We start from the raw sequence: 26917 nt of genomic DNA, 5'->3' as shown, positions 1-26917 counted from the left end.
CTGAATTTACACCAGTCTAAAGTATGCTTATAGAACTTGGTAGATTCCATTTTAGCATTATATTGCTGCACTCAAAACAAAGAAAAAAAACCAAGAGGTCACTGTGCTTAATGCTGAATGAAGGCCGCGTGATGCTAGTGAAGCAGCGATGCTTAAATGCAACATGTCGTCCCAGTAGTCACTACACTCTGAATCATAAGATAGGCAGAATGTCAGCAGAACTTGCAGTGAATCAAATAAATAGAGTTTTGCAAGCAAGAAAGAGCGACTTGTATAAGACCAAAACATTGATTAGAGGAAAAAGTAACTGCAAAAAGCATCCATCATATGCATCTCTAATATCCAGGGCACCAAAGTCTTTTCTAGTAAAAACTTTCCACAAGACTGTAAAAATTCAGATGAACTAATAGCTACTAATTGAACTGTATGACAACAACAGCCAACATCACCCAACAATGATAACAGCCAACACCACCTAATGATGATAGAGTTATTAACCAGTAATAACTGATAAGGGGTTCGTCAGCTACTGTACAAAACCGCATATATAATGCCCCTATCTAAGAAAACAGCCATACCCAAAACATGCAACATTAATAATATTTCTACCATCTAGATCACAAAGAAAAAATCAAACGCAAGAAAAGCATGGTGCTTTTCACACTGTCACCTCTGAAGATAATAAAATAGAAGTAAAGGCCATTCAAGTCCAAATCAGAATTACAGTACTGCAGCTTCAGATAATTTCTACATGAGTATATTCAGCAAGGTTACATCTATGTTATGGTTCGGAATAAGCATACACATTACTTTGTATCAAGCTAAAAAACTGCAATCGTTGTGCAAAAGTGCAGGTGTTGAGTTTTCTGTAGACTTTTTCTAGAAAGAGAATAGCAACTTTAGATTTTTTTTTCTGTAGGAACACAGTTAATACAATGATGAGAAGCAATGGCATTAATACAAAATAATGATACAATAATTCAGAAATTGAGTCTCATATTGCCAAAAGGAAAACAAGGTTCATAATGACACTGACATCCACAACAATTAGAATCCAAAATATCTGATATTAGTTTCAGAGATATACAAGAACCAAGTGTTCACTTGCAATTTTTTTTCTTTGGAAGATTGTATGACCAAAGCATTACGAAGTGAATTATATGATTGGTGTACCCTCCAAAAGGCATAGTCACAGGGTAATTATAACCAAAATTTCCTGACAAAGATAGAGTAATTAACAAATAATAAGAGATTCATCTTGAAAAATGTCCCTATTCAAGCATATGAAAAATATAAAAAAGTGATACTACTTCTACCAATGACATTTCTTTGATAGTATAGTTGACCATAACTTAATATGCAAGAATTTTATGGTGAGTTAAACTTAATACCAAAAGAAAATAATGTAAAGGTGACACAAACTTAATACCAAAAGTGAATAATGTCACTTTGGATCAAAACAAAAAGGGACGCCCATTCCAAGTTCAATTTTGAAGTTAAAATCTGCATGAAGTTGCAACTTCAGAAAACTTGAAGACTTAATATGTCATAGAATAAACACACATCACTTTGATCAGTCTCCAAAAAGTATCAACACTTTGAAGCATTGAGCCTTGTGTGGACTTCAAGGAAGGACAATTGAATGTGTACAGTTAATACTATATGGCCACACAGGATGACAAGAAACTTTTATATTCTAATCAGAGTTAGTTTTCTCATTCTAAGGATTAGGAGCATAGCCCATGACGAAATGAAGCAATCTTCTTACAAAACACATACGTTAAGTATTGTTTTAATCTAGCTTTCTCAGTGGAAATTCAAAAGAGTAGCAGATATAAGAATCCCTAATTTTCTTGAATGAAACACTATAATGTTAACATCAAGCAATATCCAAATTTCCAACTACCAAAGATGTTGATCGTGTTAACTATTATTGAGAGACAAATTTCAGGACTGTCCAAACTCACACCTGAATAATTTCATGGCCTAACTCTGGGCAACAAGTTTGACAGAGAGTGTGCTCTGAATTCTTATGCATATCAAACTGATATCGCTGAGTCTCTAGGTACATCCAACATTATATGCTAAGGTCCCGTTTGGTAGGGCTTATCTTAGTTTCGGCTTCACCTGTTTTACGCAAAACGAGGCACTGTAGCGCGAAGCCGTTTTGTAAGCTGAGGCTAAAATGAACTAGAAGCTGAGTGAAGCCACTATTTTTAGCTTCACCGGTGAAGCTGTTTTGAGCGAAGCCCTCCCAAAAGGGGCCAATCATCACTTGCAAGAATCCGACCAAAAAGTGAAACCATTCAACGACCGATAAACTCACATGATGTACCATTATATAGTAAAAAATACCAATTAAGCCTTTCACTGAGCAAAATTGTATGCCATGTGAAGATGAGAATGGAGCTACTAACCAGATTATCCAAAGCTTAGTCTGAGCCTCCATTTGGAGCCGCGAAGTAGGCCAAGATTGGGTCCCCGTACTCTAGGCCATCGTCCGTCAATAGAGAGTCCAGCTTGCCGGTGTCCATATGGCAGGAGAAGCGCCCGCATCCCATGGTCCTGATGAACACCCTCCCAGTGCGCCCCGGGTCGATGTCACTGATCCAGTAGGAGAAGTGGGACTTACGAAGCGGGTGCTCCGGCAGGCCAGGCACGGCGTTGAGCACGTTGCGCAGGCACATCTCCCTCTCCAGCACCCAACCATCGTGGCTTCCCGTCCCCCGCAAGGCCCGCACACAGAGCCGCAGAACCTTATGCTCCACAGTAGCAACGCAGAGGCGCCCATCCGGCGTCTCCCCGACGCGGTACTTGGGGTGGCCGAGGTCCTCCCAGATGAAGTCCGGCACCCGCATGAGGGAGAACGCCTTGGTGGCCGCGTCCAGCGCCAGCGCGTATTGGCAGCCGCAGATGTGCCAGTAAATGCTGCCGGCGGCGTGCACGCAGCGCTGCTCCAGCCAGAAGGGATCGAACTCGATCTTGACCTCCCCGCACGACGACAGCGCGCGCCAGCTGCAGCCGTTGTCGCGGAACGACGCGACCCAGGCGCGCGGGCGTTCGGCGTCGACGGTAGCGCAGACGGCGTCGAACTCGAAGCGGCGGCCGGCGGCGCGGGAGAGGATCGCGGGGGCAAAGAACGTGCCGCCGTCCGTCGTCGCGGTGGCCGGGAGCGGCGGGAGCAGCGAGTGGCGGCGGGAGACGGGGTCGCAGACGAGGAAATTGGGGGCGCCGTCGAGGGTCGGCTGGCGGAGGAGGAGGAGGCCGCGGTAGGAGTCAGCGAGGGTGAAGCCGAAGGGGACGTCGACGGGGAGGAATTCGAGGGAGAGGCGCGGGAAGGAGGCGGCGAGGGGCTCGAACCGGATGCCTGGCTCGGTGCGGGTCGGGTACATGATGCCGGCGGCGTCCTTCGTCATCCCGGGATGGTGGAAGTGGCCGAGGAGGCGAGAGTGGGCGGAGGAGGAGGAGCTGAGAAGGCGGCGGCAGACGGCGACGGCGGCGGCGCGGTGGGTGGCCATGATCGGCGCCGCCGGAGGAATGGGGGTTTTGGTGCTTCGACTCTGCTTGCCAATGCGTAGCAAGCAGCAGCAGGGGTGTTTACTGTTTAGCGGTGGGTCATGGGTGCCCGACAGCGCGGCCGCATCGTCTGGTGTTTGGTAGACCTCCATCTTAAGTTTAGTGGGTGTTCGGATACGAGGTGTTAAACTTTAACAGTATCACATCGGATGTTCGGATGCTAATTAGGAGAACTAAACATGAGCTAATTATAAAACTAATTGCAGAACCCTATGTTAATTCGCGAGACAAATCTATTAAGCCTAATTAATCCATCATTAGCAAATGGTTACTGTAGCACCACATTGTCTAATCATGGACTAATTAGGCTTAATAGATTCGTCTCGCGAATTATACTCCATCTGTGCAATTAGTTTTATAATTAGTCTATGTTTAATACTTCTAATTAGCATCCAAACATCCGATGTGACGGGTGTTAAACTTTAACAGCTGGTTGCCAAACAGACCCTTAGTTGAGAAATAATAAGGTCTAGACCTCCATCTTAAGTTTAGTTGAGAAATAATAAGGTCCTGTTTGGAAGGGGTGTTAAGTTTAACACCCTATTTTTAACACTTTTTAACACTTTTCTATCCAAACACTTGTGTTAAAAGGAGGGTGTTAAAGTTTAACACCCCATTTTTCATAAACACATGGAGGGAGTGTTAAAACTTACTAAAGGTGTTAAAAGTAGTCCCCTCTCCACTTTTTTCCAGGTTACCCCTTCTCTCACCTCCCTCTCTCTCCGCCGGCCATAAATGAGGGGGCAATGGAGTCATTTCCCACCAAAGGTGTTAAAGTTTAACACATTATCCAAACACCCCAATGTGTTAAACTTTAGCACTCTATTTGGGAGTGTTAAAACTTTAACACTTGATAAATTTTAACACAGGGTATCCAAACAGGCCCTTAACGCAAACGCAAAAATAATTATAAAGCGCTGGTATTATAAACAAAGTAACACAATACTGATATTGTTTGGTTCGGCTAGGCAATGGAAACGAAAATCCGGGAGCTAGAATTGGTGCAAGAGTAATATCGAAGCTACAACTGGCGCGAGAGAAAATCTGGGATGGAGGGAGACGAGTAGGGTGCGGGGAAGTGATACCGGGAGGCAAGGATGTAATTACACATAAACGTACTGTGGAGTAGGTGGAACCCAATAAGTGTAATGCTAATGCCTAACGGCTGTAATCCGATTACATTGAAATTGAACCAAACATCCTCTAATTCTCTTTGGAGCTCTGATTCTCTGAGAGAATGGTTACGTGGCTGAAAGTGATTTTTTTTAATTCTTAGAATGAAGAATCATTTCACGGAACCAGGGGAAGCTACTTTTTTCAGCGCACAACCTCTTACTCCCTCCGTTCCAAATTGTAGATCGTTTTATCTTTTCTAGTATATAGGTTTTGCTATGCACCTAAATATAATGTATATTTAGATGCATATAGATATTTATAAACTTAAACTATTTTTTTAATTCTCTAGTATAAACTTTTAAAATTAGAATGGAGAATCATTTCACGGAACCAGGGGAAGCTACTTTTTTTCAGCGCACAACCTCTAACTCCCTCCGTTCCAAATTGTAGATCGTTTTATCTTTTCTAGTATATAGGTTTTGCTATGCATCTAAATATAATGTATATTTAGATGCATATAGATATTTATAAACTTAAACTAAAACAATTTACAATTTGAAACGGGGGAAGTAATATTATGGACCTATTCTTTCGTATGTTGACATTTGTGTAAACAATTGAAACGGAATCATCGTACAAAATCATACTACATCCATGAGAGATCGTATGGGATTGTTTGCTTCACCGTCAGTCCGTCACAGGAGGCCAGTGTTAACTGTGTCCAGAGGTAAACTGAATTGCTTGGTAAACAGACATTGCCATTGCCTGCTAGTTGCTGTGCTGTGATATGCAGCATGGAAAACCCCTGTTCCGTTAGTACTGAATAACTGAATTGTGGCACATGAGACTTCAGATGCTGAACTGTGAATTCAAGATACGGACTATGAGGTGACAGAAATCGAAACGAGAAGAAAACATAGGAGCCAAACTGGATGAACAATCATCACGTGCAAGTTGCAAAATTGTGGTCGTTTATAGATCAGCTTGATGCAAAATGCCATGCTGTCTGTGTTCAGGCTACCATCCAGCCCAAAGCATGCTGTGATTACAAGGCAACAGCATCCTTACAGAATGAGAGCGGCGATGTTTCTTAACAGCAATGCAGTCTTGTACAGGACAGTGTACTCAAAGCTTCCCCGTGTGCAGAATGAATGAGGCATGAGATTGGGACATGGAGGGATGCGAAGACACCTCTTCCTGCAATCCTGTTAGTCATCACCCTAAATTACAGGAAGGTAGAATTATCAGCACAGTACACACAAAAGTAACCAAGTAGGCGCTTTGCTAAGCGAACGAGAAGAGAAATCAGTAAAAAACACAAACTTATGTCAAACAAGTAAAGCCATGTGCTTGATGCTTAAAATTGAAGAAATGCCAATTGTATTCACAATACATAGCCTAATCTTACTCCCATAGACCTAAAGGGTAGATCAAACCCTTTCTTGAAAGAGCTTTCTAAAAGACTGTGCAAGCTATATAAATGAATTAAATCTCAAGTTCTGAACAAAATAGATAATAGAATAGAAGTATCAAACAAAATAGATAATAGAATAGAAGTATCAACAAACTGCGCACGATAAACGGACCATAAATAGTTGTAAAATGCTGCAGCACTGTTATGTGCTTGTTTTTCCTAAAGCATATAAGCATGGACAGATTAATAAATACTAAAAAACGCCAAACTGGTATCTTGGCATTATTTATGAGAATAAGGCATTACCATCTGGAACGTTTGTCAGCCATAGGGATAGCATTTATTGTGGAACGAGAAAATTAGAAGAAAGAAATACCAGCAAGCAGGAACATCGATAGTATGGCTGATGCATAACACTTCATAACCAAGAAACCAAAGAATCAACATTTTCCAATGCACCATATCATCCAGGCATTCTCTAGCTAAATAAAAAGTGCAAACATAACTGCTCTTTGATTAAAAAAAATGTGACCCATGTAATATTCGAGTTGTAGCCTTGAAATAACCTGCATGCATAATTACTACAATTTGGCAGAATTCAGTCATACTAATCACATGCTTCTACTTGAAAGAAAAATCTTCAACCATGCAAAAAAAAAATTGAATGGGCAGTAATCATTCTGAAAACTCTGCTTGTTTCATGACACTGATCCTCAGTCACAGGTTTAGTACCTAAATTCAGAGGCACAAACTAAATGGCTTAGCTCTACTTTGGAAGCCTAAAGAAACACTAAACTGGAAATTTACAAACAACCAAATAGACCTAATAAGCCAACCCAAAATTCAAGCATAACATTAGATCATTAACAGAATCAACAATCAAACAGCATTGCAGAACATTCAACAAAAACTGCATTATAGAATCTGAAACCTGTGATAAAAGCTAAATCAAGAAGCAAAGAAGTCAGCACTTTTTGATAAGCTTAAATCAAGAAGCAAAGATGTCAGGACTGTTTCATTGCCAAACCTTAAAGCTACGGAATTGGAAATATCAAAGTTAACTTTATACTTTAGAATAAAAGGCACCTAAGCAAAAGATTTTTTTTCCCTCCTAGTAACATTTAGGAAGTCAGTGCTAAAAATAATTCAGCTATCAAAGGCAATTAGTGGCCTATCATGAAAGATACAATCATTAAACTTCATTGATTAGGTGCCTGAACTTTATGTAGCAAATTATATATCATTCCCAAATGTGTGCTAGTTTGAACAGTGTAACATGGCAAAGCTTGTGAATGTGAAACAAGTTTTCCATCGGTACAGGGCTCCCTATATCTTATATCAGCAGGTTGGTAAAGTATCACATGGAAAATGGTATAAAAAAGCTGATCAATTGCCATCTTTGTCCACAGACCACAGCAATGCAACCAGTTTAACATCAATAGTACTTCGATCGCAAGGTCAAGCAGAAATGATTTTATCAAGTAAAAAGAGGTCAAGTGTAGCAAATGGTCCATTGCCGTCGCCTCTTTACATGACTATATGCACATCAATAGAACACATTCCAAGTACAACAGATACATCATGTAAAACATGCATCAGCTAATATACCATCAGAATACATTGATGAGGAATCCAATTTATACATTCCATGGAGCAATTCCTGCAGTGTGAATTGGCATGTGAAGGTGAGGGTGGAGGCATACCTGATGAACCGCCATCTGGGGCAGAGAAGTATGCAAAGATCGGGTGCCCGTACTCCTGGCCATCATCTGTTGTTAGGCGGTCCAGCTTCCCAGTGTCCATATCATAGGAGAAATGCCCATGTCCAAACGTCCTGATGAACACCTTGCCAGTGCGCCCCGGGTCAATGTTGCCAAGCCAAGGGCAGGCCATGGGCAGGTTCGTCAGGGCGTCGAACTCCTCGACGAGGCTCACCTCTCTCTCCAGCACCCACCCGTCGTCGCCGCCCGCTCCTCGCGCACAGAGTCGCAGCACCTGGCTGTCCAGCGCAGCGAAGCACAGCCGCCCGTCACCCGGCGTCTCCCCGATGCGGTAGTTGGGGAACCCGAGGTCGTCCCAGATCACGGCCGGCGCCCGCAGGTAGGACAGCCGCAATGTGTTCGGGTCCAGCGCCAGCACGGAGTCGTTGTTGCTGATGTGCCAGTAGAGGCTGCCGGCGGCACGCACGCAGCGTTTCTCCGACCAGGAGAGGGGCCACTTGACGCGGAAGTCCCGCGACGGCGGCAACCCGAGCCAGCTGACCTCGCCGTCGCCGGACCACGCGAGCCAGAGGCGCAGGCGGTCGGCCTGGACGGTGAGGCAGACGGCGCGGAACTCGAGGCCGCTGCCGGCGGCGCGGGAGAGGAGCGCGGCGCTGAGGAACTCGCCGTCGGAGAACGCGGCGGCCGGCAGCGAGGGGAGCAGCGCGTGGCGGCGGGAGACGGGGTCGCAGACGAGGAAGCGGGGCCCCGCGTCGGTGGCCTTGAGGAGGAGCAGGAGCCCGACGTGGGAGTCGAAGAGGGAGAACTCGGAGGTGGCGGCGTCGGCGGAGAGGAAGTCGAGGGAGAGGCGCGGGGAGCCGGCGGAGAGCGGCTGGAAGACGGGCGCGGAGGCGGACCGCACCAAGACGGGGCGGGCCGTCGAGGTGGGGTGGTGGAAGTGGCCGAGGAGGGTACGGGAGGCGGAGGCGGAGCCGGCGGACGGGGAGGAGAAGAAGCTGCTCAGGAATCGGCGCGTGAGGCGGCGAGCGGCGACGGAGGCGCGGACGGCGGCCATGGCCGGCGCAGGCGGAGGACACCAGGAGGGGTTGGGGTTTTGGTCAGTCCCTGATTGCGAGTGCGCGCGATTAGCAAGCGGACAAGCGGTGGACTAGTGGAGAGGGTTTAGGCTTTAGCACCGAAGAGAAGGCCAGTTGGTGACCGACATCTGTACAGTACACGCGTCCCGTGCGGTGGTTTTGAGTTTTTGACGACTGTCCCGTAACTGAAAATGGAATGACGTGGGTGTCCAATACCCGAATTATCCGAATTCGTATCCGTAAAAATATTAATACGAATATTCATACTCGTATTCATTTTAAATATGGACACTAAATAAGTGTATTCTGTTTTAGATTCGTATTCGACAAAAATGGAACGATGTGGGTGTCCAGTATCCGAATTATCCGAATTCGTATCCGTAAAAATATTAATATGAATATTCATACTCGTATTCATTTTAAATATGAACACTAAATAGGTGTATTCTGTTTCAGATTCGTATTCAACAAAAATGTGAAATATCCGACATTATCCGTAATTACGAAGAATAAAGTAAGCCATATAAATTTTTTATATTACTAAATATTAATTACAAATGATGTTAATTTTATATTGCTAATAAAATAATTATTTACACCATTAAACTATTGACAAATGACTAATTATGTTAACCTAATATTACTATTGATATATAATGATAAAATTTAATTAAATTTAATATGGCTAAGCATATTAATTTCAATACATTATATTATTTATTAAAAAAATAAATTATATTTAAAGGTATATATGTACTTATTATTAAAAGATATTTATATACTTATAAAAATATTTATTTTTATACTTATTTTAATATATTTAATTATTTATTAATAGATATGTTATTTTCAAGATACTCATAATTTACTCCCTATTTGTAACATGATTCTTGATCAATTATAAAACCATCGATATATAAAACTGATACTCGCTATGACGCTATGTTATAAGTAGGGATAAGTGTACTCACGGGTCCCGGATCAGGATATTGGTCGACCCTAATAGGTGGGTCTGCCCGACCACACTGTACGGGCTAAGTCATGAAGACGCGTGGAGTACAAGTCAGGAGGCCGGGCGGATTTCAGCCCGGATATCACGGGATACTTGTTGTAAACCGACTCAGATTGCTTTCCATGTAACAACCGATTAAGATTAGATCCTATCCGATTGTAACCCTAAATCGTCAGCCTATATAAGGCGGACAGAGCGCCCCCGAGGGTAACTCGCCACAACTCATCCCACCTCACCTAACTCTTCGCACCCGCGATCAGCAATACAATCCACCAGAATACAAGACGTAGGGTATTACTCTTCGGAGGCTTGTCTTAACCTTGCACCCCTGTGTTACCATTCGAGTTCTGGGTCTTGCAATCTCCTCCGCCTACAAATCTACCACCTGGGTAGCCCTTGGTAGACTGTTAGTGTAACATCCCGCAAAATGTGCAAGATCTTTGTTTTTGTAAAAAGGTGAATATCAAAAAAATTTGTTTGAATTGTGTGAGCCATGAAAATAATTTGCAAATTAAGGCTAAAATTTCTCCTTCCCAAAAATCCCTAGTAAATAAAAATTGTGCACTAAAAATATGATTATTTTAATCATGAACCTTGAACGAATGAGTTGGATTTTCATTTGGATTTATTGGATTTCATTGAGTGGAGTCAAATTTGAATTCTAAATTCAAATTTGAATCAAATTTAAAACCAAAAAAACTAACCAAACCCGTAACCTAAACTGGGCCGAAATAATACCTGGCCCACAAAACCTACCGGCCTCCTTTCCCCGTCGTTCTACCGACCCAACCCGCCTGACCAAACCAAGCCAACAGCCTGCCAAGCCGCGAGGCCCAGCTACCACGACCCCGCTAGCCCGCTTCGCTCGCAAAAACCAGTTAGGCTGCCGGCCTACTTAGCTAGCCCAACCCGCAGCCACCGGCCCGTCTTCCGGTTTCCTCCGCGTCACAGCCGCTGCCAGCCGGGGCCCGCCCGTCAGCAACCCGGGGGACTGTGCCCCTTTTGTCCTCCCGCGGCCGCACACGCGGCGCACACGCTTGACAGTGATGTCGCCCCTCCTCGCACCGCCGTGCCATAGTGTTTGCGTTGGCCATCGCCGATGCGCGCCACGCCACCTCCACGCATCGCCCGCGATCCACTCGCGCCTAGAGCCCTAGCCACACCCTACAAATACCCCCTCGGCGGTCGCCTCCTCGCCCTAGCCACCATTGGGGTTTTCCCTTGTTCGCCGCCGGTCTTGGAGAGGAGAGGAGGAGGGGAGGGCGCTCGGGAAGAAGAAGAGGGGGAAAGAAGGGAGAAGAAGCTGGGGAGGAGGGGAAGGACGCCACGTACCTGGAGCCGCTCCGCGTCATTTTCGCCAAGCCGGGCGCCGCCCGTCTCCACTTTGCCTCTCCACCGCCACCTTAAGCTACCGGTGAGCCGCACGCCGCCCCTCCCCATGTCTTTTTCCTCTCTACGCCGTGAGTAGGCTCTAGAACCCGCAAGCGCCACCCAACATGCACGACCGCGCTCTGCGCGCACGATGTCACCTTTGGGTGCATGCCTGCTGCGGCTGGGGCTTGACCTCGTGCCTGCACCTTTGCCACCGCACGCTGCCGCTTTGCTGTCGTTCGCTCTGTTCGGCCTTCACGCCATGGTGTTTCCTGCAGGAGACGCATGCCGCCGCTTCACTGTCACGCCTCCACCGCATGCCACCGCTCCATCACCGCGGCTAAGGCTTCGCCTTGGCCCGCGAGCGCGTCGGCCGCTGTGCGAAGCCAAAGGCCGAGCCTTTAGACCCCTAGGGCCGCCGCCGTGTCATCTAGGACCCCGCTGCCACCTCACACCGCCAGCCACCCCGTAAACACGCCGCCGGCCGAACGCCGCCACCCTGGAATGCCTCAACGGCATTCCATCGAACACGTTGTATGCGACTCATCCCAGGCCTTGGGCCAAGCCACACGAGAGGCCACACGAAGGCGTGGCCACATGGGCCACAGAGAATCCACGCGCCAGCCGAGCCCAAGTGGCACCCACGTCGTCGCCACGTGGATCGCCACATAACTCTAACCGCCATCCTAAAGCCAACATGTAGCTAGCCTATAGCCTCTTATAGCCTTTGCGTTGCAGCTGACGCAGCAGCCATGTAGCTAACACGTAGGCGCCATCTAATGATAACAGCTAGCCTATAGCCGGGCTAAAGCATAGTTATTTGAACCGGACCGGATATTGAACCGGTGAGGCTATCGGTTCAATGGTTCATTGGTCCAACCGTAAGGAACCGGTTGAACCACTGGTTCGATCTCTATGGACCAGATGATGGAACCAATCACGAAATATATTAAACCGGAGCTATATATATTACACACACGCACACATATACAGTTAATTTATAGAGAAAGATAAGCACATAAATATTATAATCATATAATCAAAATAGCTTCACTCAAAAATTAATGTGACATTTGAAATTATATACAAAGTACATAACAAAAATGGTACTCAATAAAAACTTATTGGATCCTAATCATTCTCAGCTCTAGGTGGAGTATTATGAGGACTTGTTTCATCTTCATCATGTTCATTGGACCTATAAAGATCATTATAATCAAATTCATTATCTTGGTTAGCCACCGTCTCCTTACTTTCTTCCAGAGCATCAGCCTTAACCTCATCCAAATTTAGCACCAGCTCTGAAATTTTTTATTAAGTTAAATGCTAACATAAGCAAAAAGCCTACACAATAACTTGTATGCTGAACTAATTTCACAAGATTAGAAATTTAGAAGACATTACCATCTGTGCATTGTATACTCAATGCAGCCAATTCAATGCGGAAACTGTTCAATTCTTCTGAGTTAAGGTGAGGTGGATTGTCTTCGAAAATCCATTCTTTATTTCCCTTCCCAATTTCCTCCAAGATGATTGGACCATAATTTCTAGTGAAGATTTTAGACCTAATGTCAAATATTTTGAAACCCATCTGTGTGAAAGAAATAAAAATTAATGGTGCTGAAATGTAATGGAAAATTACAAGACAACAATATAATGAAATGGTAGTTACCAGCAAGCATATGTTGTCGATCATTTATAGCAGTTGAACGTCCAAAGTCACCTTCTCCCATTCTAAAAATTCTCATCTCTCTTGTCAAAGAACTCCAAAGAGCTATATCTTTCCCAGCATATTTTTCAATGATATCAAGAACTCCAGAAGTAGTGAAACTATACTTCTCTCTTAGCTAATCATTATACTGCTTATTAGGATTAAACCAAAAGCCGACAGCATGAATATTCTTATCAAAGTGTTTATCCCATCGTGCATCTATGTATTCCAAAAAGGGCTTAACTAACTCCTTTCTCTGAAACCTCTTCTCAACTTTCTCTCTAGAAGCATGGAAAGCTGCAAATAGATAGCCCATTATAGGTCTCTCATTACTGTCCACAATTCTCAACACCCTAACAATTGGTTCTGATAATTGACAGACAACAGCACAATCTTTCCAAAAGTTCTGATCTAGCATAATTTTGGTAAACTTTTTCCCTTGTGATTCCTTATAATATGCAGAGTTAGTCCACTCACTACAGACAACCATTGCATGAAGATCAGCCTTGTGATTGTATATGCTTTGCAAAGCAACAAAATTTGTAGCAAAACAAGTTTGCGCTGGCCGAAGAATTTCATGACCCTTAGTGAACTTCCTCATTAGAGATAATGGACAACAATGGTTATAGATATATTTTGTAATACATGCTGCATGAGCTACAATGGTCTTCACTAAATTTTCCTTGCCAAAGTTAGACAATACTAAATTCAAACAATGGGCAGCACAAGAGGACTAATAAATAGATGGGAACTCATCTTCTAATCTTCTACCAGCAGCAACCATGTTTGAGGCATTATCAGTGACAAAATGAATAACATGTTGAGGACCAACAAAGTTCACTACATCTCTAAATAATCTAAACAAGAACTTTACAGTTTTGGAACTTTCAGTGGCATCAACTGACTTGAGAAAGACAGTACCTTTGGGATAGTAGACCAAGAAGTTGATGAGGGTCCTTCTTTTCCTATCAGTCCATCCATCAGCCATAATTGTGCAACTAGTTTGCAACCAAGTTTTACGAAATCCATCAACAAAATTTCTAGTTTCCTCAACACACTTTGCAAGTAATGGACCACACAAACTATTGAAAGTTGGCCCCTTGTATCCTGAACCATAGGCACACACAGCATCAAGCATTGGCTGATAAAAGATGGAATTACTTGCATTAAATGGAAGCGATGCATCAATAAACCATCTTAACATACACAAATCAGTCTTTAACTTGATCGCTTCTCCTTGGAGCACACTCTTTATTGTAGGTTGATCCCCTGGGCCAGTTCTAGGCTTGAAATACTTGCCAATACTAGGAGTAGCAATGCCTCTTTTTCTTCCTCTAGTTGCTGCAATAGGAACACGCCGGGTTGGGGCTGCTTCAGTATTAGAGACATCACATGATTCCTCATCTCCAAGGTCTGGCCCATATGGGTTTTCTTCCTCATAGATCTCTTGCTGCTTCCTTTTCTTATCTCTCCAATTTTCAATGCTTTGATTCATTGCATGCTCAACCTCAGGATCAACCTTTGGACCATATTTCCTGGATATTTGGCTAGATGTTCCTTGAATCGATGGATTCCTCCTCCTGCAATAACCATATCGCAGTACATGCACTTGATCTTCTTTTTTCTTTCCTCAGTAACTTATGTACAATACCTCCATGCTGGATCAGTTTTTCTTCTTATCCTTGCTTTTGTTTCAACCTCTTGGCTAGGTGCTGGGACTGCGCTATTCGGAGTGTCTGAAGAATCAACTGTGAATGTGAAGTGCAAAAAAGACCAATTAGTACTTCAATAGTAAGGATACAAATCAGTAGTACCTACTGTAAAAATCAATCCTTTTAATCAATAATACCAATAAGTATAAATCAATCTTTTTAGCAACAATCATCTACCAATCATCTAACAATCATCTACCAATCTAGTACCCACTATTTAATCTGCAAGCATCTTGGAATAAATTGATTCTAAGGATCTGAGAACTTGAGATTCAGAAGTCTGAGTACTAACCATTAGCCATGGTAGATGGCGCTGTTGCTGACTTGCTGTGAAACATGGAGGGTTGACGAAGGGGGCAGGTGCGGCCGTGCGGGTGCATCTGCTGCAATGCTGCTGTTGTGCTCATGCCACCATGTGGAGTCCAGTGCTAGGACCTGAGGCCTCGAGCCCACCGACCAGGCGCAGCGGCACCCCGCCCTGCGGCGACGAGATGGGGAAGGCGGGGATGGAGATTAGAGAGCATCCGAGTAGGAGAACAGGGAGTCGGGGAGGACGGGGATGGACCGATGAAGCAAGAGAACAGGGAGCCGGGGAGGATCGAGGACAGTGATAGGATTTGGCGGCGTGTGCTGGTGCGTGTCGCGCTGCCGCCGGTTGCCGGCCACCAATTTTTTTTCACGATTTTTCCTTCCCCGTGCGAATTTGTGGTGTGCGCTTGTGTCTCCGTGACCTAAAATATGAAAATACGAAGATTTCTATTTATTCCCTTGTGGAGATAAGGTTTCATTGAGTGGATAGAGGGGTATATTTGTGAAGAAGCAAAACCAGTCCGGTTCAATCGGAGCCGACCGGTTCACTGGTTTCATAAAAAACTGCCCGGTTGGATCAGTTTTTAGTGGTTCAATTGCACGGCCGATCTTTTAAGTGAACCGAGCCGGTATAGGCCATAGTTGGGTCTTTATCAGTCCAACCGCCGGTCCGGTCCGGTTCAAATAACTATGGCCTAAATCTAACCTATAGCTACCAGGGTGCCACGTCAGCACGTGGGCCCTCCTAACCCATGGACCCGTTGACCGATGACTTTAACCACTGACCATTGACCCATTGACCAGGTCAACGCTAACATCATCCGAGCCCACTGATGACGTCAGCAAGACGCCTGGTGTGCTCTGGCGCTGCCACGTGTAACACCAGTAATTTTCCTATTTTCGCGAATTATTTTAAAAATCTAGAAATTGTTTTCAACTTCAAAAATTCATAACTAATTCGCCTTAACTCCAAAAATTATGAAACTAGTTTTCTTGGTCTTGTTTGGGTCTTCTATGGATCTTTTTTGGTTCTTCTTTGCAATAGACCCCCGGTAATTATGATAATTGCGTATTAGGAGCTGCCGAACACTCGAAGCTGAAGCCAGAGCCAAAACCATTCGAGGACCACTACAAGGAGGAAGACTACTCAGGTTCACTCCCATTCAATTTGAATATCCATTAGGCATTTCTACTAGTATGCTAGCGTTTTATTTCTTCGCATGATGATGATAAACCATGCATAGCCTATTTTATGCCTTGAATCCTTGTGTGACCTAATACCATACTACTTATATATGCTATGCTTGCATGTGTTTGGGTTATTGTGATTAGGATTCTTGGCGTGTGTGGGGTTAAAATCGGCAGGAGAAGGTGTTTTTGGATATTTGACGCGGGTGAGCTTTACACAACCCAATTCTTGGATTGGGGGCTTGGAGTTCGTTCTCGGATGTTCCCTGTTTGGTACTTGTTGTAAGTACATGGTTGAGGAGCATAGGAGTTGGTGGTGATACCTGTTATGGGTACCGTTGCGGTCCACGTGGTGGAGTCGCTTTGTGGAAGTTAGGAGCTCGCCCCGGTTGGAAACCAAGTGGGTTGCCATGCTTCGTGGGAATATGTTAAACGTGCATGCCACTCGCCGAATTATAGGTTTAGGCCCGGGTCGAGACTGTCAAGTGTGGTACCATACCTGCCACAAGATAAAGTATCAGTGTAGTGGGGAGTGGTGTTGACCTTTAGCCCCCTGATTTGCTTTTGCCCCCGATTGGCCCCAGTGGGAGTGCTTCACATTTCTGGGGTGGTCTACTGTGAGGATCGCAATCGAGCCCGAATGCAGGATGGTATCGTAACTCCCAGGTTCTTCACTCGGTAGGGTGATGTTCTCTCGGTCAACGGACCGTTTGGGCTCACTCTGAGATGGGTCCAGGTGTACACGCTCTGTAGAGTTAAAACTATACGCATAGCCGCATTCTCAGTCATGGACAACCTTGTGTCGCGATGACTCTCCATTATTTTGGGATATCTCTACCTCCCCCTTATAGCTACTTGAGTGTTGTGAGCCGCAATTGCAGTCGGGAAGAGGGGAAGTTGCCCCCTTTCTCTTTAGGATCCAGCTGTAGTTGTTGAGAGGCGAAGAGAGGGAGTCTTCTCCTTGACCCTAGAATGGAGATAGGATGTTGGTGGTAGGGATCCTGTCGAGGCAGGTGTGCCCGGTGTGATGAGAGATTGTGATGGTGGATATGGAAGTTTATTCTTTATGCTTGCTGCTGCATAGAAAACTCGAGCCTATTCCCTGACTACTTTTGAATACTAGTATTAGGCCACTTAAAGCTTGCATACGGATGGTGACGTGGACCTGTCCTATCCCTTGGGGACAGTTTGTGAGTGTGCAAGTATGGACTTGGAGTGAAAGTCCAATCGCGAAGAATGCAAGAAGGAAGGGTCGTGTTGCTTCACTCAAGGATGCCTGTGGTGAAGAACAAAGATGAAGACTTGAAGCCCTAGCTATCGCTATGCAGGATTTCTACTTGTCATTTAGCCCAAGGTGCATGTATCATATCTGTATTCCGAGTTGTCTCGGATGTAAATATTGAATATTGTACTCTGATTTCATTGTATGGAAATGATATTATGCTGAAATGAGTTCTGTACGTGATAGCTATTGATCCAAGGACTATCACAAGGGTGCAGGGAGTCGGATTCTCAGAAATGAAAAATTTGGTTCATTTCAGCCGGTCACTAAATCCGATAGTTGGCGTGCCAATTAGGGTGATCGTGAGATCCTCCCCAGTGAGCTCGATGGCATCCCGCCCTGACGTCATCTTCCCCGAGAGCATGAAGGACTTCCTTGCCAATCCGATCCAGATCCGCTTCGGGAGCATGCCGGTGGATTCCGACTCCGTCGCCTCTTTCACCGACTTGGTGTCCGCCGCCAGCTCAGCATCCGTCACGCCGCTTGCCCAGCGGGTTGACGATCTCTCTCTCAGAGAGGATCCCGCACATCCTCACAGGAACCCGCCCACCCACGCCCTCCGATCGAATCGCGGTCCTAGATCGCATCATCAACATCATTGCTGAGTGCATCAATCTCTTTGAGGTGACACTACGCCTCGGAAGATTGGCTCCCTCCCCACACCCTTTTTGGTCTCAAGAACTCGGTTACCGTGTTTTCTGAAAAACTCGCGCAGTTGTTCCAGATCCAATTTGAAGACCGAACCGAACCCACCCAGTTTTCAGATTGTGGAATTCGAACCCACCCATATCCGATCCGAATCCATCCTAACAGAGCGACGCAGGAAATAGATTTTAGAAATTTTATTGAGCTACACCTCCTATTAAGCAAATGCTGATCTTTTTTAGCAAGTTTTAAGCATGTGAGTTGATTATTTGGACTGAGATTGCATGTATGGGTACCATTTTATGGCAAAGTGTCAACTTTGTCGAAGTGCATGTTATGATTTTTTTTCACTTTACTCATTGTTCCTTGAGCCATGTTCAAGCCCATTCTTCCCATAATAAAGTCTTACTAGTTCCATTTTTAAATATATGGCACCGTCTACTTTTTTACTCAAATTTTGAACAACAATATTTATTTAACCAATTAGTACGGTAGAGTGAAATAAGCATTACATCTGCAGTAAACTTAACTTGTGTATTTATTTAGTTGCGTAAATATTTGTAGAAAAGATGAATAGTCAAACGAATGAAAAAAGTTAATGATGTCATATACTCCCTCAGCTCCAAATTATAGGTCGTTTTGGCTTTTCTAGGTTCATAGATATTATTATGCGCATAATAATATCTATGAACCTAGAAAAGCCAAAAATGACCTACAATTTTGGAACGGAGGGAGTATTTCTCCGTATCAAATTGTAGGTCGTTTTGGCAATTCTAAGTTCATAAGTTTTGCTATGTATCCATATATATATATATTATGTTAAAAGCTATAAATTTAGAAATATCGAAATGAGTTCCAATTTGAAACAGAGTAAACAGTAATTGAAAATATAGTTAACTTTAGATTCGTTCTAAGTCAAATTGTCTTTAATTTTGACTATATTTTTTAATATCCAATAAATACACTACGAAAATATATTTGGTTATGATTCTAATATAAGTTATTGGACCTTGAACTTCACTCCTTAAAATAATACTACTCCCCTATCTCAAACTATAGGTCGTTTTGGTTTTTCTAGATTTATAAATATTATTTTGCATCTAGACATAAGGTATATCTAAGTGCATTAAAAAATCTAAGAATCTAAAAATGCTAAAATGGTCTATAATTTATAATGGAGGAAGTATTATAATTTGGAAGGAAGAGTACTCTAGACTCTACTCTCACATCTACTTGCTCCTCGTGGCATCCTAACTCTAATCCCGGCACACATTAGGTATTAACTCTAATCCTGGCACACATTAGGTATTTAAGAAATACCATGTTCAACTTGTCGTTATAATATTTGCAATCCAAATATTCTAAAAAGGATATTAATAGTAAAATTTCAATTTAAATTGAATTTTTACTATTAATATCCTTTTAGAATATTTAGATTGGAAATATTCTAAAAATATTTTGTAGATTTGACTCAAAGGCTTTTCATCATAATATAATAACATAGTAATACACCTTAAAGGCTAAATGTTATCGAGCAAGGATGATAAGGCTGATTCTAGTAGAGAGTTTTGTTTTTTTAAGAGTTCTATCAGTAATAACACTTAATTCAACAACTTTCAATAATGTATAATTTCGTTTTTGTGTTCAGTACGCTCTCATTGCACTAGATTATCATGCACATTATGACTTGAAAATAGTATCCATGAGTTTTCTTTATATGAACTTTTTTCATCTCTTAAGCAATGCTTATATCATAAATTTTGCTTGTGCTGAAACGCCTGGAACACACATGCACGTGGTAGGTGAGATTCGTATTAAGTCTGTTAGGATACAACCCCCACAAAGTTTAGCACCTGTCACATCGAATGTTTGAATACTAATTAAGAGTATTAAACATAAGCTAATTACAAAACTAATTGCATAATTGGAGTCTAATTCGCGAGACGAATCTATTAAGCTTAATTAGTTCATGATTTGATAATGTAGTGCTACAGTAACCATTTGCTAATAATGGATTAATTAGGCTTAATAGATTCATCTCGTGAATTAGCACAGGGTTCTGCAATTAGTTTTATAATTAGCTCATGTTTACTCCTCCTAATTAGTATCCGAACATTCGATGTGACACTGCTATAGTTTAGCATCTTATATGGATTCAATTTTCTTTCTATTTTTCGCCACGTGGTTTATGTCAATACCAGTAAAAAATCGTCAAAATGAGCCGGTACTTTGCGAAATCATCAAAATGGCTTGCCCTTGATCTTCTTCGGCTCATGCAGTCATGCTCATCACGGAAAAGGTCTGGTTTAGTTCTTTTTTCCAACTTTGACACTATGTAAAAAGAAGATTTCCCATCATATCAAACTTGCGGTACATGCATGAAGTACTAAATGTAGATGAAATCAAAAACTAATTGCACAGTTTTGTTGTACTTTGCGAGACGAATCTTTTAAGTCTAATTAGTCAATATTTGAACAATAATTTACAAATACAAACGAATTGCTACAGTTTGCGTATTGCGCAAACTTTGCCGCTCCCAATTTGGGAGGCCAAAGTGTCCCAGCCTCCCAGGGCAGACAAGGGCAAAACGGTCATCCGCCTTCACATACTGGAGGCGGCAGGGGAATGAAATATTCGCATTTTCGCATCCAATCCCAAAACCAGCGGAGAAGAGAGCAGCCGCGGAGAAGGAAGAAGCCGCCATGGTCAACGGGCTCCCGATCCCTCCCTGCGGCCTCCTCACCGCCGACGCCGCTCGATCCCTCGTCGATTCCGTCGACGCCTTCCTCTTCGATTGCGATGGTCTCCGATTCGTTACCTTCCACCCATTGCCCCCCTTATTTTTTGGGATTTTTCCATTGAGATTTTTCTCCATGTTTCGTTCTGACCGTTGATTCTTGCTGCTCATTTGAATTGGTGTCTTTAGGTGTCATTTGGAAGGGGGATAAGCTCATTGAAGGGGTCCCCGAGACGATGGAGCTGCTGCGGAAAATGGTACGCGGCATTCGAGAGCATCGCTTTGTTACTAATTTTTAAAGTGTAATGGCTAAGTATCGAACTCGTTTCCTTATTTTGTGGTTAAGTTGAAGTAAGTGTAAAATAGAGTCACAGTCGTGCTTCGTATTGATTAGCAAGTGTATCAGTACTCGGATCACATCAAGCTTTTGTTGAAACAAATGTGAATTACAGCTTGTGTTAATGCTAAATAATCTCTTTCTAATCATGCATGTACCCGTTTGTCTGTAGAGATGGCCAATTATAGTCAGATTGCTGAAAAATTCTCAGTTATTTTTCCTTGTTTAACTTTTTCCCTGTGCAATTTGCTAGAGCAAGTTTAAACTGTGCTTATTATAGTCTTCTCATTTTTAGACTTAATTTTTATCTATTCTTCCTGCATGATTTACAAGATTTATCTCGAGATGTACTTATTGAAGTCCCATTGACCAGCTTATTGGCCTAGAGAAGGGAGCTTTTAGTAACATCCATTGCGGGAAGACAATATTCTACACAAGCGAATTCATGTTTCAATATTTCAAATGTCAAGACAGAAAATGTTAAACGAACAACAAAAGTACATAATTAAGGGCTTTTTTTTTATTTTTGTTGACGCTTTTTAAAAAGCTGATTCTGTATTGTGGCTTTGAAGAATCTGATTCTCCAAAATTGATTTTCCAAAGCTGCAGCTATTTAAGCTGAAATAGGCAGGCCGTAAGTAGAGCCACCAGGCATCAAATACCATAATCAAATGTCAAGTGTTGACACAATTATAACATGTTGCTTTAAAATTATTCTGGTTTGATTAAGTGAACAGACAGGCTTTCATCTTCTCTCTCTGTACGGAACTCCTATCTGAAATAACAAATAAGCATAACAGGCTTATATCTTTTCTCTCTGTGAATTATGGCATGCTAGTTGAGGAGCAGCACTTTATCAACCGATTTGTAATCTTCATTGCCATTATTTAGGGCATTGCTCTAGTACTCTGTAGCTTAATTTATAAAAAGGTATATAAAGATTATGAAACTTACTGATTAAGTAATGATACTTGTTTTCTTGGTGCAGGGAAAGAAATTAGTTTTTGTAACAAACAACTCTAGAAAGTCAAGAAGGCAGTACTCAAAGAAATTCAGATCACTGGGACTTGAAGTTACTGAGGTAGCTTTTGATATGATAACTCTTCTGATGATAGTTGTTCTGCTGTAACTATTTGTTATCTTCTTTGTAGGAAGAGATTTTTACATCATCATTTGCGGCAGCCATGTTCTTAAAGTTAAATAATTTTCCTCCAGAAAAGAAGGTACCATGGATTATTTAATGTCCTTTCCTTTTGTTTATGTTAACATTTTATAATTTCTTTAGCATATGATAGTTACTAAAATCATCATCAACAGGGAATAAATTAAGACACTAACATATGCGTACATGAGGAACTTACTAACATGACAGCCTACACGCTTACAAGAAGATTGGGCACCTTAAACTAATGAGTAAGGATTTGCCATAAGATTGAAAAAGCTATGTGGAGACCATGTGGTTGCAATTTTGTGCTAGAAGACAAACCAAATGACACTTATTTGAGTCAATCAATACTGCACCATAGTTTTGACTCACTGTTTCCTCAATATATCAGGTTTTACATCCAGCTGTTTTCTGGTGGCTGGTCTCTCTGCTGATTGGCTTAACTGGTTTTTCTGGCATATCTTCACAAGATTAGACATTGATTTTTTTATGATTTATTCAAAAATACTAAGGCAGAGATAATTTTTTTGGGACATAATTAATGATGCTGATTGAGTTTTGGTAGGACCTTTTAGCTCATCTCCTTCCACAGTATTTTGTTGCCTTTGTGTCACCATTTAACAGACTTTTCTATATAGTTTATGTTAATGTGCTTGAGAACAAAGATTGAACTTCTTCTTTTATTTAGGTTTATGTTGTTGGAGAAGACGGAATTTTGGAAGAGCTCAAGTTAGCTGGTTTTGAATGTTTTGGTGGTCCGGTAAGACTTAATTGTTATCCTTTGTTCACTTTTGCGCCACCTTCTAATTACGTGTGCTTTAGTTTAACAAATAACAAACGTTTTCTATCTTTATACATCAAAACAATGGTTTTTTAGGAGATGGAAACAATGCTAGTTGTTCAATAATTTACGGAACTCCTATTTGTTTCTTTTTCTTAGAGTTCCTTTACTAAAATCTGAAGATGATATGGCATTAAAACTAGTGTGATATAGTTCTAATGATTCTCCCATGCTAATGACTTGTTTCATTTGTACCTTTTCGACACAATGACATTCGCAAATTCTGTATTTTGCAAAATCATACTAAGAAAAAACAATAGAAACATAGTGGATTATTGTATGGGATATCTCCTGGATTATTGGTCACTTCAAGGCATTACATGCTACTTTGCTATGGTTGTCTATGATGAATGCAGTAGCCATCTTTTATGTGTCTGCTGCACTATTTTGAAACAAAATAGGGCAGAAGTAATGGCATATAATTGATATTACAATAGCTACAGTTGGACAAACATGTTATAAAATGCCACATTTGAATAGTCGAAAGATATTTTGCTGTGATACTTGCTGAGGGCTTTAAAACATAAATATTCTTCAGATACAAGTTACCTCTGTTTTTCCTTCTTTTTCAACTACTAATTTTTCCTGCAGGAGGATGGCAAGAAAAACATAAAGTTGGAGGCAGACTTCTACTTTGAACATGACAAAAGTGTAATGTCAAACCTATGTATCTGATTTTTGAACCATCTTTTAAGTCACATACAACTACTACTGAGCTCTGATCTAAATGAAATTTCATTTCCAGGTTGGAGCTGTTGTTGTTGGACTTGATCAGTACTTCAATTATTACAAAATGCAGTTACTGCTCTAACCGTGGTGTCTATAATCTTATCTTTGTTGCTCTGCACGCTGATCAATCAACACTTTACTTTTTTCATACTCATGGGTCTTTTTTATTTTTAGATTTCAATGTAAGTCTTGATAGATCTGCCTGTGTAATATTTTAAATTGAATCAAACCTGATGTTCCCTTCGTAGGATATAAATTTACAGTTCCATCTCATTTCTGGAAATTGGAAATGAGATAAACTACACTTAGTTCCATTAGGACAATTGATCTTTCTTTTCCCTATGTCTTTTTTTTCTGTATGTTGGATACCCCACCCTTGTCTAGGAAATTGAAAGTTCGGGCTTCCTTTATCACATTATTCTAGCATAGTCCATGTTCCTTTTCTTGTTTCCTCAAGTAGCTTATATCTTCTTTGAGCCAGTCCAATAAATTTCATTGATTCCTCAGCATTTATATTTTTGTTTCTGTTTAGCATTTAACTTGGATCTGAAATTCAGAAGCTTCTAATTTCAGATAATTCAACCAAGCAACTATAAAGATGAAACCTTTTGTCCACCTTATTTTATGTCTTATAACTCAACACAGTTCCAGTTTTTAATTGTTTGTCAAGGAGCCTTGTTTGTCTTATAACCTTAAGGTAGTTTGATTTAGGACAAAGCTAGAATGACACTCTTTTTAGGACGGAGACATACCTATATATTTCAGAGCATCTTTTCATCAACATTCAACTTAGTTCTGACTTCTGTCCATCTACGCTATTTATCTTTTATATCATGAGTTTTGCGATGATCAAGTCATAGTAATGTTCTTGTAGGTATGCAAGAATATGTATCAGTGAGAATCCAGGCTGCCTTTTCATTGCGACCAATCGTGATCCAACTGGACATATGACATCTGCCCAAGAATGGCCAGGTATTGTTATTGAGAAATTTATTGAAAATTTTGAAGTTTCTATCTGTATCACAGTATAATTTGCAATTACTTACCTTCATAGGAGCTGGAACTATGGTTGCTGCAGTAAGTTGTTCAGTACAGAAAGAGCCCATTGTTGTTGGAAAACCTTCAACCTTTTTGATGGACTTCCTTTTGAAAAGGTGTGTGAAGTGTAATATGAGAAACATACCATTTATTTGCCATCAAAAGAGCATGTTTTTATTCTTTCTCTGAGTGGGGAAAAAAGGGAAGCCTATTAAAGTGATGATGGGGACAGTGATGAAATCCCTGCTGTTTCAACTGCTGCAGCTTCAGTCTGGAAACATCAAGGATGTGCATGGTGGGTGATAGACTGGACACCGACATACTATTTGGCCAGAGTACTGGTTGCAAGACCCTCCTTGTTTTGTCTGGTCAGAAGCTCCTGCTCTTATTTGATATTTGTCCCACAATCGCTTTCACATGTTCAATGTCTCATGTCTGGGATTGCAATTGCAGGTTGTACTTCCTTACCAGAACTGCAGGACGCTTCGAATAACATCTATCCGGATCTCTACACAAATAGCGTGTATGATCTCGTTGAGTTATTGCAGAAATAATTTCTCGGCCAAGGCAATCGCAGTGGCAGGGAGTTCTGACTATATTATCACAAATTCACAATCCCACGACGCTTTGGATAGCGCCAGTTGGGAATTACTACGTGAACAGCATGCACAAATCAAATGGGCCATGGAAAGTTGGAAACAACATTTATATTCTTTTGGGTACCTATTTCATAGCAACCCAGGACTGCATATTAATTGAAGTAAACTCCAGTCCTTCCATTTCAAGTTAAGACAGCTTCACAACCTCATAAATGTACCATGGAATCTGTTAACGCTTCAAATTTGGCAGTGGGACTGCATTTGCCGGTCTTGAAAATATAGACAGCGGTAATTGCACTGAATTGAGATTGTGGCAACTGAATTGCAATGAATTTAATCTTGATGCAATGTGCTCTCGACGTTAAAAGTTCTATAAGGAGTTCTGTAAGGCTATTGACAAGGGGTGATTTACATACTTATTTCAAATACTTACATATTTAAGGCTATTGACAAGGGGTGATTTACATACGATACTTATTTCAGTCAGAAACAGGTGCCATTTTGGGCATCAGGGCTAATGTTTACTGTGCAGTTGTAGTCGCTGATTCATACAGTATTATACATAGCAAAACCTAGCAAAACTAGTATTGGAGCAATCCTTCATAGGAGTACATGTCCAATTAAAGACATGCCTCCTCGTCTGCGGCGAGAAAGATGGCGTGTTGACGGCGGAGAGCAGAACGGTGTTCAAATCCGTCCCCGCATTAAATGCAAAAAATGGCCTTGGGGTCACTGACATGTCGTTAAAGCCCTGAAGAACTGCAGCTGGAAATGGCCTTGGGTCACTGACATGTCGTTAAAGCCCTGAAGAACTGCAGCCAGCTGCCCCCACCCACTCCCATTCCCCTTCTCTTTTGCTGCTTGGCTGCTTGCGCAGTGGCAAGCAAAGCAGAGAGAGCAAGCACCAAAACCCCAATTCCACCTCGACGATGGCCATCCACCGCGCCGCCGCCGCCGCCGCCATCGCCTTCCGCCACATTTCGCGCCGCTTCCTCAGCACCTCCTCCGCCGCCTCCCCTTCCCTCCTCGGTTACTTCCACCAGCCCGAACCGACGAAGAGCCTCGCCGACGCCGTGTCCGACTCCCGCCCCTGCCCGTCCAGTTCCAGCCCCTCACGGCCTCCTCGCCGAGCCTCTCCCTCGGCTTCCTCCCCGCCGACGCCGCCGCCTCCGAATTCGACCTCTTCGACTCCCGCCACGGCCTCGTCCTCCTCCGGGGCAACGGGCCTTTCCTCCCAGACTTCCTCGTCTGCGACACCGTCTCCCGCCGCCACGCGCTCTTCCCCTCGCCGCCGATCAGGGGGCGCGAGTTCGTCGGCGCCGCGCTCCTCTCCCGCGC

At 42.6% G+C, this 26917-nt stretch overlaps 3 protein-coding genes across 3 annotated transcripts; 1 reads left to right on the top strand and 2 right to left on the bottom strand.

The window, feature by feature from the left end:
• Nucleotides 1-2395: 2395 nt before the first annotated feature.
• LOC117844159 (uncharacterized) lies at nucleotides 2396-3416 on the bottom strand. The gene has a single exon (XM_034724925.2). The coding sequence runs from the start codon at nucleotides 3414-3416 to the stop codon at nucleotides 2433-2435; it is 984 nt and encodes a 327-aa protein (XP_034580816.1). The 3' UTR covers nucleotides 2396-2432.
• Nucleotides 3417-7054: 3638 nt separating this feature from the next.
• On the bottom strand, nucleotides 7055-8881 carry LOC140221858 (uncharacterized). The gene is made up of 2 exons (XM_072291828.1): nucleotides 7810-8881; nucleotides 7055-7140 (listed from the first exon to the last, which is right to left on the bottom strand). The coding sequence occupies exons 1-2, from the start codon at nucleotides 8879-8881 to the stop codon at nucleotides 7055-7057; spliced, it is 1158 nt and encodes a 385-aa protein (XP_072147929.1).
• Nucleotides 8882-20761: 11880 nt separating this feature from the next.
• Nucleotides 20762-25881, top strand: LOC117845199 (phosphoglycolate phosphatase 2). The gene is made up of 11 exons (XM_034726154.2): nucleotides 20762-20935; nucleotides 21060-21127; nucleotides 22196-22288; nucleotides 22359-22430; nucleotides 23061-23132; nucleotides 23805-23864; nucleotides 23959-24011; nucleotides 24817-24914; nucleotides 24997-25096; nucleotides 25245-25348; nucleotides 25434-25881. Exons 1-11 carry the CDS (start codon nucleotides 20836-20838, stop codon nucleotides 25532-25534), a joined length of 921 nt encoding a protein of 306 aa, XP_034582045.1. The 5' UTR covers nucleotides 20762-20835; the 3' UTR covers nucleotides 25535-25881.
• Nucleotides 25882-26917: the final 1036 nt, after the last annotated feature.

Source organism: Setaria viridis, chromosome 2 (genome assembly GCF_005286985.2).
Source record: "Setaria viridis chromosome 2, Setaria_viridis_v4.0, whole genome shotgun sequence".
NCBI lineage: Eukaryota > Viridiplantae > Streptophyta > Magnoliopsida > Poales > Poaceae > Setaria > Setaria viridis.
This window is presented reverse-complemented; position numbering and strand designations above follow the sequence as displayed.

What these genes read in the sequence shown, in the direction of transcription:
- LOC117845199 (XM_034726154.2), top strand. Translation starts at nt 20,836, where the DNA reads ATGGTCAACGGGCTCCCGATCCCTCCCTGCGGCCTCCTCACCGCCGAC. An exon ending in TGGGACTTGAAGTTACTGAG is followed by an intron (nt 22,289 to 22,358) that starts GTAGCTTTTGAT and finishes TCTTCTTTGTAG; the next exon opens with GAAGAGATTTTTACATCATC. An exon ending in ACTTTGAACATGACAAAAGT is followed by an intron (nt 23,865 to 23,958) that starts GTAATGTCAAAC and finishes TTTCATTTCCAG; the next exon opens with GTTGGAGCTGTTGTTGTTGG.
- LOC140221858 (XM_072291828.1), bottom strand. Translation starts at nt 8,881, where the DNA reads ATGGCCGCCGTCCGCGCCTCCGTCGCCGCTCGCCGCCTCACGCGCCGA. An exon ending in CCCAGATGGCGGTTCATCAG is followed by an intron (nt 7,141 to 7,809) that starts GTATGCCTCCAC and finishes CCAATTCCGTAG; the next exon opens with CTTTAAGGTTTGGCAATGAA.
- LOC117844159 (XM_034724925.2), bottom strand. Translation starts at nt 3,416, where the DNA reads ATGACGAAGGACGCCGCCGGCATCATGTACCCGACCCGCACCGAGCCA.